At 45.5% G+C, this 13,719-nt stretch overlaps 1 protein-coding gene across 1 annotated transcript in view; it reads right to left on the reverse strand.

The window, feature by feature from the left end:
• Window positions 1–13,719, reverse strand: part of LOC106739677 (cadherin-related family member 3) — a 46,853-nt gene that overhangs the window by 30,358 nt on the left and 2,776 nt on the right. Inside the window, exons 2-5 of the mRNA XM_059715996.1 lie at window positions 7,622–7,717; window positions 2,423–2,579; window positions 1,230–1,401; window positions 1,008–1,096 (exon numbers count right to left, since the gene is read on the reverse strand). Coding sequence (XP_059571979.1) covers window positions 1,008–1,096; window positions 1,230–1,401; window positions 2,423–2,579; window positions 7,622–7,717 — 514 coding nt within the window. The remainder of the gene's footprint in view (window positions 1–1,007; window positions 1,097–1,229; window positions 1,402–2,422; window positions 2,580–7,621; window positions 7,718–13,719) is intronic.

Genomic DNA, 13,719 nt, shown 5'->3' on the forward strand with positions numbered 1-13,719 from the left:
GCTACTGGGGCAGCGTCGAGAGGAGGAATTTCTAACACTTCCCTCCATTGCTTGTGCTAAATTTATCTATTTGGAGGGTGTATCCTATACTCACATGGTTAATCCTACAGCTCTTACTCCCAATCCTCTCCCTTCCTCTTGGCTCAGGACTGCAGGACTTAAGCAATCCTTTCGATTTGAGGTGTTGTGTCTAGATGCTTTGCAGGCTGTGTTGTCCCGGCCTCCTGTTCTGCCCATAAGACACCAAGGCCTAGGTCCTGCCCCGGGGAGCTTTGCCTGAACAAGTCACCTTCTTTTCCCCATGTGTAATGTTGGGATAAGAAGTGTGACACCCTTTCCGAAGTGCTGTAAGGTCAAGCCACAGAAAATAATAGTGGGAGTGGTGGTGTTATGTAGACGGTGCCTGTCCTCGTTTCCAGGTGCCCCTCGCAAACATTTGCACGCTGTCTGTAATGGGGTACCGATCCAGCCAGCACTTCCAACCCAGCAGGAAATAAAGCAGATGTCACTTCACCCCTTGCACTGGACTAAGGGTCTAAGGGCAATTTATAAATAAAAGTGACCTTTCCATCCCATGGGGGTTGGACTGAATTCATGGCAGAAGGCCACACTTTCATAGACAATGTCTAATGAAGCAGGTTGTTGCTTATAAATGCTCATGTCTCTCTGAACTAATTAGTATCCAAGGTGCCACCCTGCTCTACCTTCTGCCTGACTTCAGGCTGATTCAGGCCAACCCCCTCTGTGACCATGGCAGGATATGAGGCATGTGGGGCACAGCCAGTTTCAATAGGACCTTATTTGTTAGACCCCATCCAATGCCACCGAGCATGGGCTGCCAGTCTTAAGGCCCCAAAATACTTGTGGATGAATTCTGCAGGCATGGGGCATTGCCAGCTATGACAGCTTCTCAGCAAGCACACTGGATCTGTTTAATTTACAGACATATTTGAGTAACTTTGTCATCAGCCCACAAACTTTTTTCTCCATCTATTGCTGTATATTACCTTCAAGGCCTCTTCTTCTGGATCCTTGGCTCTGGCTGTATAAATGACGGTATGCGCTAAGGTGTCCTCTGCAACCCACACTTCCATCACTGCAAGACAGAAATTCAATGAGCCTAGTCTTGAATTCGTGCTGTAACTCTCAGGCTGACTTGTGCTAAGACAAGATCAGAATCGGACCCCGTGACCCACGCCTGTTGAATGCTATGTGCGAGTGCTTTGTACCTCGGCCGGGCTGAGCTAGTGCTCCGGTGAAGAAGGGGGCTTCGTTGACATTGGAAATCTGCACGAAGATTGTCTGAGAAGCTGATCTCCCCACCGTGTCTTTCACCAGTATCACAAGCGAGTAAAGTGCCACGGTTTCAAAATCCAGCTTGGGCAGCGTTGTCGTCGTTAGCTGGGACCAAGAGAGGAAAGCGTTACAGTGCTTGGAAATGGCAATTGAATAAAATATGCTCATTAGCACAAAACACTAGAGCTTATAAACCCTTGATCTCCTGCATTTTTTATCTGGCCCCTCAGGAGGGCCAGGGAAATATTTTTAAAAATGAATTATGGGCACATAAAGGTAAGGCTGCATTATTGCATTGTCTTTCCAGCTTGCGCGCACAGCCAGTGGCAAATACAGTAGCAGAGTAAACACACAGGACCAGGAAAAATTAATGAGATTTTTACCATTGAGAATAATGAGAACAGGATTAGACCTCAAACCAGCATCCTCAGTGTATCTCCTCATTACATACTCTGTGCCATTTCTGTAGCTAATCACAGTCAAAGCTATGGACAGGTAGCAATTTGAAAATTATATAACCAGAATGCTGCTTGTCTCATTTACATTGATGTATCTATGTAATCTCGGTGTTTCAGTCCTTTAGTGTTATTTTGCTGTGAAATTGCTACTCTCGCCTCAAACTGACTGCCCAGCTCCCCCCCTCCTCAATGAGATGAGTAATTTTAACGCAAACAAGCAAAGGAAGGAAGCTTAACAATGGGTAACGATAGAATAATGCAGAAATAGGAAGGTAGAGTTAACTTTCTAACCCTTTGCAAAATGGCAAGATAAACCCTAACAAGGGTAATTTGCTCTGTTCTCTGTATGGACACCCAGTTTCACTGCACCATATATTTAACGGGATCGTTTACTATCATCACTGATGCTTCAGCAAAGTATTGGCAGCCTGTTTTCTAAAGCGAGTGTGACCGTGACCAATGCGTGTTTCTGTGTTCATTCAGATGATGGCTCCTTGCAGCAGAGGTTTTGAACTTGTTGCTTCTAAAAAGGCAGTTTAATGTGTTGCTTTGGTCTTTTACAGCTGCAAAGAGGTGGTCAGAGTGTGCCAGATGGCAAATTGTTGCTCTGCACTTTAAACAAGAGACTCTAGTTGTGGGGCATGACTAGATATTTGGGACACACTTACTTCCCATTGATTTGTAGCTTTGGGGGTGATGATAAATGGATGCACGACTGGGTTGGCATTCGCAATAACTGGCTCTCCAACGAATGAACCGGGAGGAGAAGCGGTGATGGTGATGGTGGTAACTACCGTGTGCTCTGGTGCATTTTCTGCCACGGGCCTGGGGTTCGCAGCAGTTAAATTGAGCAGTGCTAGAAAACCTACGAGAGAAGAGGGCAGATGTTGATGTGTTTTATAGGAAAAAAATAAAATAATGCAGCCCAATTTCTCTGGAGTCCCCAGGGTTTGTTAAAGCTTAACAAACAGGAACGAAAGTTAGGCTCTGAGGTCAGTCTTTTGCAGGTCTCTGCCCGTCTGGGTTGGGGCTGTCAGAGGACCCCTAGCAAGGTGGAAAGCCATGAAAAGCAATGCTGAGGCAGATCTGCTGCAAATTGCATTCGGGTGGGACCCTGTCACGGGAGTTTTCAGGTCCCGAGGCACAGAGGCGCCCTGAAAACGTACTAAATGGATTTTGCCAGCTGAAATGATGATTGCTAAAGCAAAACGGGATGCACGCTAAAGGGGAAAAGCAGCCAGCCTTAGGTGTGTGGGCAGGGCCGGACCTGGGGCTTTGTCTGGGGGATTTGGACTAGCTGTAGATTAGCCAGGCAGACTCAGATCCTGCCGTGCGTGATTGCTCACGCCTCTCTTAGGTTCTGAGAGCGTTTCTCTAAACGTCCTTGCCTCTCAAGTTTCAGCGATAAGGCCAGACTTTCCTCTTATGCAACGGAGTATTTACCCAGTTGAAGCCTGTGGAGTTACACGAGAGATTTCCTACATTTACCGGCGTGCAAGCAAGGAAAGAGCAGGTTCTTCCTCGTTGTTTGATGCACTTACAAACATAGGCAGGCAAAGTTGGATGAGTTCAGGGGAACACGTAAGCATGATTTAAATTCACAAGATAGTCTCATCAGCCAAATCATTTTTTGGCTGCACTCGCAGCATGGCTAATAGTAATAGTAATAATAATGTTTCCGGGGTATTGGTTGTAGCCATGTTGGTCTAGGATACAGGCAGACAAGGTTCTTTGGGTCCATCTGATATCTTTTATTAAACCAACTAAATTAATTGGTTAAATTGACCCAAAGAATTGTCTGCCAATAATAATAATATTAATAGCCACCCTTTCCCATACAAAATTGCTCTACATTGCAGGACTTATAGGTTTGTTAGGACCAAACTATCCAACATGTCCTATATGTAATTGGATCACAAGTTAATCCACTGTTTCATGGATATTACCATCCTTTTTTACCAATTAGCTGCCAAAACTATGGATTAAACTCTCCCAGTGGAAAAGCACTGCGCAGATAGGATTCTGTGCTCAGTGAAACGATTCCTCACGAGTTGTATTTGATCCCAGCATTTCTATTGCTTTTCCATATTTTCATGGAGGGGGTTGACCCTGTGCCCCAACTTTCAGTATCCTGGTTCAGGAAAATGCGACTGTTTCTGGAAAAGGTGCTATTCGATACGAGGTCAGCCTGACAAGACTCAGCCTCCTAGAGATAACAACCTAATTCTATGTGACATTGATGTGAGCTCTCTAAACAGTAGCGCAATAATTAAATGCTAACTTTGTTTGCACTGAATTTCTCCAACTGCCGGTGTAGTCAATTATGGTAGATTAAATCAGATGTAAGCCGACAGGACGCAATCATTTTGAACTGAGCAAATCAATCAACGCAAATAAACATTATTAAAGCACATAGATGACAGGTGCTAGCCAAAGCCCATTGCAGAGGATGAGAGAGGCTCCTCTGGACTTCATCTGAGATGTGGATCACACTTGAGGGTTAACAGATTCCCCCAGATGAGGGATTTGATGGAGGGGTTTTGCACGGCACTCTCAACTGAGAGCTGAGAAACGGGACAAAAGCCCAAATATTTGCTTATTTCCAGAGGCTTCAGCCCATCTCCAATTTACATACGCATGGACTCAGCTCTGTGGGGGTGGCCATCCAGCCACTTCACCTGAAATCTAGACGCTTGCATTTTTGCTGCTGACTCAAACTATTACCTGAAATGTCCACGGCATGCTAATTAATAATTTTTGCTTTTGTGTTTTTTGTTTTAAATTGCCAATACTATTTTTTTCATGAATGCTAACGAGGTAGAATTGATCTGACAACACCGATCAGATTTATAAAGCATGAATCAGAAATCTGCATACTGACCTGGAGCCGAATCCAACCAAAGAAGAATGATGAAAATATAATGCATTCTCTTTTTAATACGGTTCCCGCTGACTGCTCTCAAGCTTGTTTCGGTGCCTTCCCCTGTGCCTGACTTTCGGTCAGTAAGTGGGATGGGAGGCTTCCACGACATTTAATAGGAAATATTGTTCCGGGCGGCATTGTCTCTTTCCAGGTGCTCTGTCTAAACTTGTCACTTGCTCATGCTATCAGCAAGCAACCATCTTTAGTTACAGCTTAAATGTTTTCCCTGCTTTGTTTTTTATTGTATTTTTTTTTGTTCGTTTGTTTGGTTGGTTTGTTTTCAGCAAAATACAATACTTGAGGAAAAATATTTGCTGTGGAATAGTAGTCAGCACAAACAGAATTAACACAGCAGCTTAAGTTTGTAGATTAATTTTGTAAAATGAGATTTAAGCTTTAATAGGGTGTTTGAGGTAAGAGTTGCTGGAAAATCATTAGCAAACAACCTGCCCTGCTAACTCATAAATTGCATGCTCTTGCTTGTGCCAAAACAGTGTGCTAACGAAGCTAATTTGTTTCACAAAGCACAGTGCGTGATTACCACTGTCTCCAGATGATGTAACACTGGTTTGTTGAGAAATATGACGTGATATCCTGTTCTTAGTGGCCTGGTCCTTTCCCCACTAAGAGAAACCTGCCTTTTAAATTCTCCTGCTGACCGCACTCTTTATCTAATGACCGCCTGAGGTCCTGTCCAACCCTCGCTTTCTGTGATTTCAAGCAGATTGGCCAGGTGTAAAAAGTTGGTAAACTCCTGTCCCTGCTGTGCCTCTGCATTGTCTGTTGTTATACCCAAGACATCTCAATCAAGAAAACAAATTCAGCAGCTTTTGGTCAGGTACCCTAGCGCTCCGGGCTTGAGTGACCCGTCACTGAAATGACACCAGTCCCAAAATGGCACGTTTCATAGATTCATAGATTCATAGATGTTAGGGTCGGAAGGGACCTCAATAGATCATCGAGTCCGACCCCCTGCATAAGCAGGAAAGAGTGCTGGGTCTAGATGACCCCAGCTAGATGCTCATCTAACCTCCTCTTGAAGACCCCCAGGGTAGGGGAGAGCACCACCTCCCTTGGGAGCCCGTTCCAGACCTTGGCCACTCGAACTGTGAAGAAGTTCTTCCTAATGTCCAGTCTAAATCTGCTCTCTGCTAGCTTGTGGCCATTGTTTCTTGTAACCCCCGGGGGCGCCTTGGTGAATAAAACCTCACCAATTCCCTTCTGTGCCCCCGTGATGAACTTATAGGCAGCCACAAGGTCGCCTCTCAACCTTCTCTTGCGGAGGCTGAACAGGTCCAGTTTCTCTAGTCTCTCCTCGTAGGGCTTGGTCTGCAGGCCCTTGACCATACGAGTGGCCCTTCTCTGGACCCTCTCCAGGTTATCCACATCCCTCTTGAAGTGTGGCGCCCAGAATTGCACACAGTATTCCAACTGCAGTCTGACCAGCGCCCGATAGAGGGGAAGTATCACCTCCCTGGACCTATTTGTCATGCATCTGCTGATGCATGATAAAGTGCCATTGGCTTTTCTGATGGCTTCGTCACACTGCCGGCTCATGTTCATCTTGGAGTCCACTAGGACTCCAAGATCCCTTTCCACCTCTGTGCCACCCAGCAGGTCATTCCCTAGGCTGTAGGTGTGCTGGACATTTTTCCTCCCTAGGTGCAGCACTTTGCATTTCTCCTTGTTGAACTGCATCCTGTTGTTTTCTGCCCACTTGTCCAACCTGTCCAGGTCTGCCTGCAGCTGTTCCCTGCCCTCCGGTGTGTCCACTTCTCCCCATAGCTTTGTGTCATCTGCAAACTTGGACAGAGTACACTTCACTCCCTCGTCCAAGTCACTGATGAAGACATTAAAGAGTATCGGTCCAAGGACCGAGCCCTGCGGGACCCCACTGATCACACCCTTCCAGGTCGAGACCGACCCATCCACCACGTTGGGGCCATCTTTTGCCTTTTCCACATATCCTGCTGAGACAGCTCACATAAATATAGTTATAAATGTGCCCACGTACAAAGAGAACTGGGGCCCTACCCAGCCAAACTGTCTTCACTGGGGGCTGCATCCTCTGAACGTGCATTGGTGTACCAGGCCTGCAATCCCCATGCCCCTGGAGAAGTAGATCTACGTGCCAGTGCACAGTAAGCTGGCTGTTTAGCATCAATGGATAGACCAATTATTATGCATGCTAGGAGCTATACCAACATGCAGATATCCATCTATGCATGCTTCAACCTTGCACAGGTGTGCAAGGCATGGAGAACCCAGATCCTGTAATGGACATGAAAGATCCTGTGGTATTTTCAAAGCTGCAATATTTCCTCTCCCTCCCTCCCTCTCTTGGGCTTTCTACCCTGGGGGTGATGGCAGGTATGATGCACATATTGACCTTCATCCTGAAAACATCTGTAGTTAGGCTGAAGTTCTTCCAGGGGAACAGTTCCATTTCTTTCAATGGGACAGTTCATCCACCTGCATAAATGCTTTTAGGATGAGGACCAGGAGCTATAAGCAAGCATTGGAATAAAGGGCACTACTTACAGGACAATGCTATTATAAGTTATAATTTCACAAGGAGGAAGCATCTTTGACCACCTGAAACCTGAGAGACTGTTCCTGCCTTTCTTTTGCATCATCACAGAGCCTCACAACAGAGCTCAGAGACACCCCACCAGCTAAGAAATGCTTGCCCAGAGGAGTCTTCCCTCTATTGACTCTTCTGTGAAATCCTAGGAAATATGAACTTTCATGTCTACCCAGGAGAACTGTTACAAGCTTTTCTCCGATGCCTGATGAAGGGTGTTTGTTCCTGAAAGCTTGCAATTAAACAATTCTTTTTTTTTTTTTTTTTGCAAAAATCTAGTCGGTCTTATAAAAGATATTGCCTGTACCATGAGTCCTGATTGCTTTTTCCTCTAAACCAATACAGCCATGACCTGGATACCTGACATTATAATTCTTAACACTTTCTGTCTTCAACTCGCAGTAAAAGCCAGCAGAATACCAAATGCGGGAGAATAGAATAGGGTCCGTGTGCTGCCTGCAAAAGAAAAGAGAAACGTGAAACCTCTCAGGGAACAAAAAAAGCCAAAAGCAGCTATTACACTGTCTGATTCAAATGAATTATGTAGCCTTTGAGGGGCAGGGTTTGATCTAAAATACCGTTTGAATACAATTCTATACCATCATGCTGAATGCGTCTTGCAGAATGTGCATGAGTTGTATGTAAAAATACCGCTACGAATCCCTGCTAGACTGGGGAAAATCCGCGGCAAGATTAGTCTCTGCTACCACCTGGTGTTGGGAAAATACAAGTGCAAACTTGCCTCTGGACCAGAAGGATGTTGCATTTGATTTATGCCAGAGTCAGCCCATTATTCTGTATGGGATGAAATAGTCCCGTCCAGTTTCTGCCCTGAGTTCGGCACGATGCGTTCTGTGTGTCAGCCTGGAACAGACCCCTGCATCGGTGGCTAACTCGGTGTTTCTTGGTCCCACAAGTGATTCCTTCCTGGTTAAGCCTTATGCCCCATTGGCTTTGCTTTAGATTTCTTCTGCAGCAGGGGAAGAGGGACCTGTGGCTGAATGAGTGGGAGAAGAGGGGATATTTTTTTTCCAGAGGAGGTTGGGCCTTAAACTCTGCAATTTGTTTCTTTGGGATTCACTTTGTTAGTATAAAGTGATGGAGTTAGGGAGGAAAAAGCTTTGCCTCTAAAGCGTCATCCCTGCAGGGCTAGGTTTTCCATGCTCCCAGAACCTCAGGGTCCCAATCCTTTAGGGGTTACCGTATTAAGACAGGCTGAAATGCAGCTCACTCCAGACATGCTTGCCATCATACTAAAATGTCATGTGCTTGCCAGTCACCAGGAAACATTTAGCTGCTTATTGCCAAATTTCTCACAGCTCTGCTGAATTTATTATCTCTTCCCAGTCACGATTTTTCAGCAGGCTGTTTCTCACAGTGGTCACCGACGCATTTGCAAGTTGGCAGAGAAGAAATACCTTACCCCGGGCTCGTGGCAGATCTGAGATCTAAGTGCTGGGTTCATCATCAGCGAGCCTGTTGGGATGTCTGTAGGTATCGAAGTGAAGTCTCTACTAGTCAATTAGCTTGAGGTGAAGGGACCATGAACTATAGGCAAATGCGCTCCTCTGACTCTCTGGGGCCTACTTGAAAGAGCCTGGCAATGCTAAGAGGCAGCTAGCTACAAAGAAAACTGGTCAAGCAAAAGCAAGATTGCAAGGTAAGTCATATTAATGTAGTGTGGTAATTGCATTTAGCGTATTAATTGCATCCTAGACCTTAAATGCTGGAGTCTGCAAGTGAGAGAGGAACAGTGGAAAATCCCTGGTCAGACCCAGTTCAATCTCCCTTTCAGCATCTGCTCTCTGCCGCTGCATGACACAGGAGACTGAGCAAGAGGGACCCAGGGTCTGGCCCAGTAAATAGCAGGTCTTGTGGTCTAGTACCTCCATGATCTAGTAGATAGCAAGGAGATGCTTATGAGCCATGTGATGATGCATCGTTCTTTAAAGGGGAAGAGTCTTTGTTTAATTTTCATCTTGTGCTTTAAAGCAAGGAAAAATCCTGTGTTGGGAGAGCAAGAGAGCCTACGAGACATTCAAAGAAGATTTCAAATCCTACTGGATTGCTGATGGTGTTGTCTGAAGCCACTCCTAATGCAAACAAAACCAATTTATTCACTCCTGCCTGAAGTCAGTGGTTAAAATTGGATTTGAAGCTTAAAAATAAGTTTATGTAGTCAGCTAGCATTGGATTTTCATGTTACCAGATTCTAAGCATGAAGCTTGGGGGATTAATCCATTTTATTAGTTTGGTAGAGTTGATGTTTTATATACAACTTAAAGTTAAATGAAGTGTTGTTCTTCCATTGCTCACCTCGCAGCAAAAAGTTCAGTCAAGCAAGAGAAAAACTTGGGAGTTTCTTGATTTTGCAGAAATCACAAATGAAAAATGCTCAGGAAATGTTCAAAATGAAGTTCAGCTCCATCAGGAGGCAGTGGGCCAAGTGTTAATCCAACTTTCCCCTGATTTCAAGGAAGCCAGGACCTTGCCCATGAGTGGTCTTGCAAGGTCTCGGCATCTATCCGGTTTAGGTCTGGTGTTAGACGCATGGTTGTTGAATACCATTTAACTGTGTTTCAAGCAAACAATTTCTTTAATTCTGTGCCTGAAACATATAAATTAGCAATGAGTCATCTCTGTTTGATTCAGGTGGCAGAGCGCTGTGTCGACAAACTTGGTGAATCAAAATGTCCTGGTACCAAATGAAGATGCCTCCTCCAGCAGAAGCAACTCGGCGTGCCTTGAAAACCAGGGGAATAAGAAAAGGGATTTATGGTGCAAATGAAGATGGCCCTGAGAAAAATGCTCCCCGTCTATTAAAGGGCACATAAGAAATCCAGACCGTAAGGTGGTGGCCCCATGAACTCAGCTGGGCCCAGGGCACTGGGCTCTTCCCAGGGATAGTCAAAGAGTTGCCATCTCTAAGGGGATTATCAAGGAAGCAAACGCAGAAGCTGACCCAGAATGGTAATCAAACAATTCAGCCCATCCTATTCTGTACGGTACTATCCAGGAATGTAAAACTGGGTTCACAAGAATGAACCTGGATATGAAACCATTACTAGCCTGGAGCAAGCGCCCCAAATTTTCAGAGGTATGAAAACAACTGCACTTACAATGCAGCAGTTCTGAGTTTAAGGTTTGCAAGAGTGCACTTCCGAATCCCAGTTTTTTTTAGGTAACCAGTGATAAACTGCTGCACCTTCAGATAAGCACAGTTAAAACACATTTCAGAACTGCTGTAGGATGGTTGTGATCCCATTGGTGTCTGTCAGATACGTTGCTCGATATGATAAATGTCCCCTGGCAGCTCCACCAAGTAAGATGTAGTTGCTGACTGACAGCTTTTTCCTTTCATTGTGCCGTGCTTCTGATGTGAATGGTGTGGAACAGTTTCTGCCCACCTAAGTCAGAGTTAGAAACTATCAGCTCTGTGGTTGTAGCAAATAACAGCATTTTATCATAAACCTCTTCGTTCCAAGTCACCAGCTATTCTGGCCTTCATTTCTGCAGCTGATTCTTTAATATGCCATGTTATACTGTTAATATGCTGGATGGAACAAGCCTCAGCGTTTGGCATAAGATCACCGATAGCATCATGAATGGAGACTATGGGGCTCTGTGTGAAGTTTTCATATGACTCGGGCACTCGGACCAAGATGCCTCACAGGTTCTGAAGTGCTTCGTTTCATTTCCCCACAACCGTGACAGCCAGATTTTTACTTTTTTAAATCAAAAGCTGTACAGAGATGATGAGCTGCATGAGTCTGAAGACAGGCAGAAGCCAGGACAGGGTGGCACCACAGAGACGAAAGCATCAAAAGCTGAGATCCTCTTTTTATAGCATCACGTGAAACCCTGAGGTTATAAAACAATCAATAGGTATCATGGAGCCTGCAGTAAAAATGGGGAGAAGCTTTTCAAACAAGTTTTTATTCCATGACAAAACATCCAGTAAGATATCCCTTTCAATGCAAAAAGCTTTATGAAAAATGGTCAAACTTAACCTAATTCTTTTTTTTTTTTCTTAAAAATGAAATCATTTCTTTTTAAAAGAAGCCCAACCTCCTGGGACAATCAGCCCCTTCCACAGGCATCCATGCGTCTACAAATTACGTGGAGTGAATGACCTGTGCTCCCATGGAGAATATCAAAGAGAGCGGGCTCTTTCTACCTGACATGCCCGAGGTTCATAAATATTCTGAATTGACTCCGTTTGTGGCACCCTGGGCTGCAGCTGCAAATCACGATGCTGGTCCTGTGACACCTCTTTGAGAATAACAGACACTCGCCTTCCATCAAGGAGACCCTGGTGTTAGCGCTGGGACGTAAGCTAGTTTGGTTACTGGAGTCAGTGACAGATAACAGCTGTCTCTGCCTGGGAGTAGCAAGTGAAAAGATGTCTTACTGATCCCAGCAGCCAGCCGCAGTGAGTACTGCCAGCCGATAGGCATGGGGCACGTGCATCGGCCCAGAGGAAGAGGGTTATCTAAAGCAAACAAATGACTGTGCCTTGAATGGGGCTTCTAGCTGCGTGCACCTTGCTTTTCTCAGAAACCGGACAACGAATTGTGTACTCGGCTCTGTGGAAGCACTAAACTCTCTCCCTTTCTCTCAAAGCAGTGATTCAGCTGGATGCGAACGTCGTTGAGGAGCAAGCAGAGAGGAGAGCTGGGGGAAACAGAGTCACGAGAGCCAGGCAAATGAGATGCCCAGGCTCCAAAAGGTTTGTATGAACAAATCTTACATAAATGGGATGCAGAAATTTACAGGTGTAAATGCAGAGTTTCAGCAACTCAAGTTAACTTTTAGCCCCGTGTGATGTCTTGCTGGGATACAGGTGGGTGGGAAGATGGAAACAGGCTCCTAAGGCTTGGATGTGATATGTTTTTCCAACCTGGCTAGAACGGCAGCAACAGAAGTGAACTCTTTGATGGATTCCTACCAGCAGCTACATTACATCGCATTGTATTGTGATTTGCATTGATTGCATCCTTCCCTGCTCCCACCGGAGAGGAACCGGGCCGCTGTGATGCACGACCTCCAGTGAGATGCTTTTCTGCCAGCAGTTCTGGGAGGCAGAGAGCGGCCTGCTGCAGTGACAGGGCCACAGGCTCCCAAAAGGCCTGACTGCAGGAAAGCAGGAGCATCGGCGTCTGGGCGATGCGTGGATGGGCCAGGATTGCAGCTGGCAAGCATGTTTGAACAAATCAGTTGTTGCCAAAAGAATGGCCTCGCTAGAAGAGAACAGGGGTGTAGGTTGCAGCCGTGTTGGTCTAAGGACAAAGGCAGACAAGGTTCTTTGGGTAAATCTGGTATCTTTTATTTGACCAACTCAAATAGTTGGAAAAAATTCATCTTTGCAAGCTTTTGGGTATAGATACCCTTCATCAGGCAGAGGAAGCACCTGTAGTTGGTGTGCTCTTCCTGGGTGGAATGAATAGAAGAGAACAGCAATTGGGGACTCAGGGCAGAGGCGATATCTTTTATTAGGCCAACTAGATTTTTGCAAAAGCAATTCTTTAATTGCAAGATTTTGGGTGCAAACACCCTTCATCAAGCATTGGAGAGAAGACTGTAAAAGTTCTCCTGGGTAGAAATGAAAGTTCATATTTCATAGGAGAGTGGATGGTGGTAGAATCTCCTGTTTGGAAAAGTTCATTTTATATGCAGGGTAGGCTCAGAGACAAGTTGGAGTAGTCTGTTTACCTCGAAGTTTGTTGGTGAGCAGGATGTGTTCATATTTCCTTCTGGTTTGGTGTTTCATATTTCACAGAGGAGTTCATAGATTGTCACATCAAGGTATGTCCTCAGCATTTTCCCATTGTTCCCCCCCCAGTGCAACTGGGAAATTAAACACAGAGGCTTTTCAGGTTTGGCTTTCCACGTGTATTTCCCTGTGCTGCTTTTTGGCTTTTCCACAGCAAACTGGAAAGGGAGAAACGGAGATGGGGGGAGGAGAGGAGAAGGAAAAACCATGAGTGCTGAAAACCTGTAAGACTTCAAAGATGAGCGTCCTCAATAAAAATCCCTGTGAGCATCGGTGACCAAGCAGGAAGTAGTTCCTTTGGGAAATCTGCAGAGGGAAAGTGACCCTGGCATTTTCCACATCAGACTTTCTATCCTCAACCTGCTCTGGCTTTGTGGGCAAGTGGGACCAGTGCCTCCTGCTCGCTCCCCCTCAGGCTGGGCCAGCACTTTGAGTGGTGCCTTTTTGCAGGGTCACTACACCTTTGTGATAGCGTGACATCCTCCCTCCTAGTTGGTTTTTGTTATGGTTGCTTGTGTTTTTCCGAGCAGCTAGAGCAAAAAGCCAACCTCTCTTGCCCTCTGTCAATGGCTTGTCTCTCCCTTTCCCTGCTTGCAATGCCAGCTCCCTCACAAAGGGAGGGTGGGAGGATTGGAAGCATTTTCTTTAGTTAATCATTAGCCTTGAGACTTGGAGCGTCCCTTCA

Source organism: Alligator mississippiensis, chromosome 12, assembly GCF_030867095.1.
Source record: "Alligator mississippiensis isolate rAllMis1 chromosome 12, rAllMis1, whole genome shotgun sequence".
In the NCBI taxonomy this organism is placed as follows: Eukaryota; Metazoa; Chordata; order Crocodylia; family Alligatoridae; genus Alligator; species Alligator mississippiensis.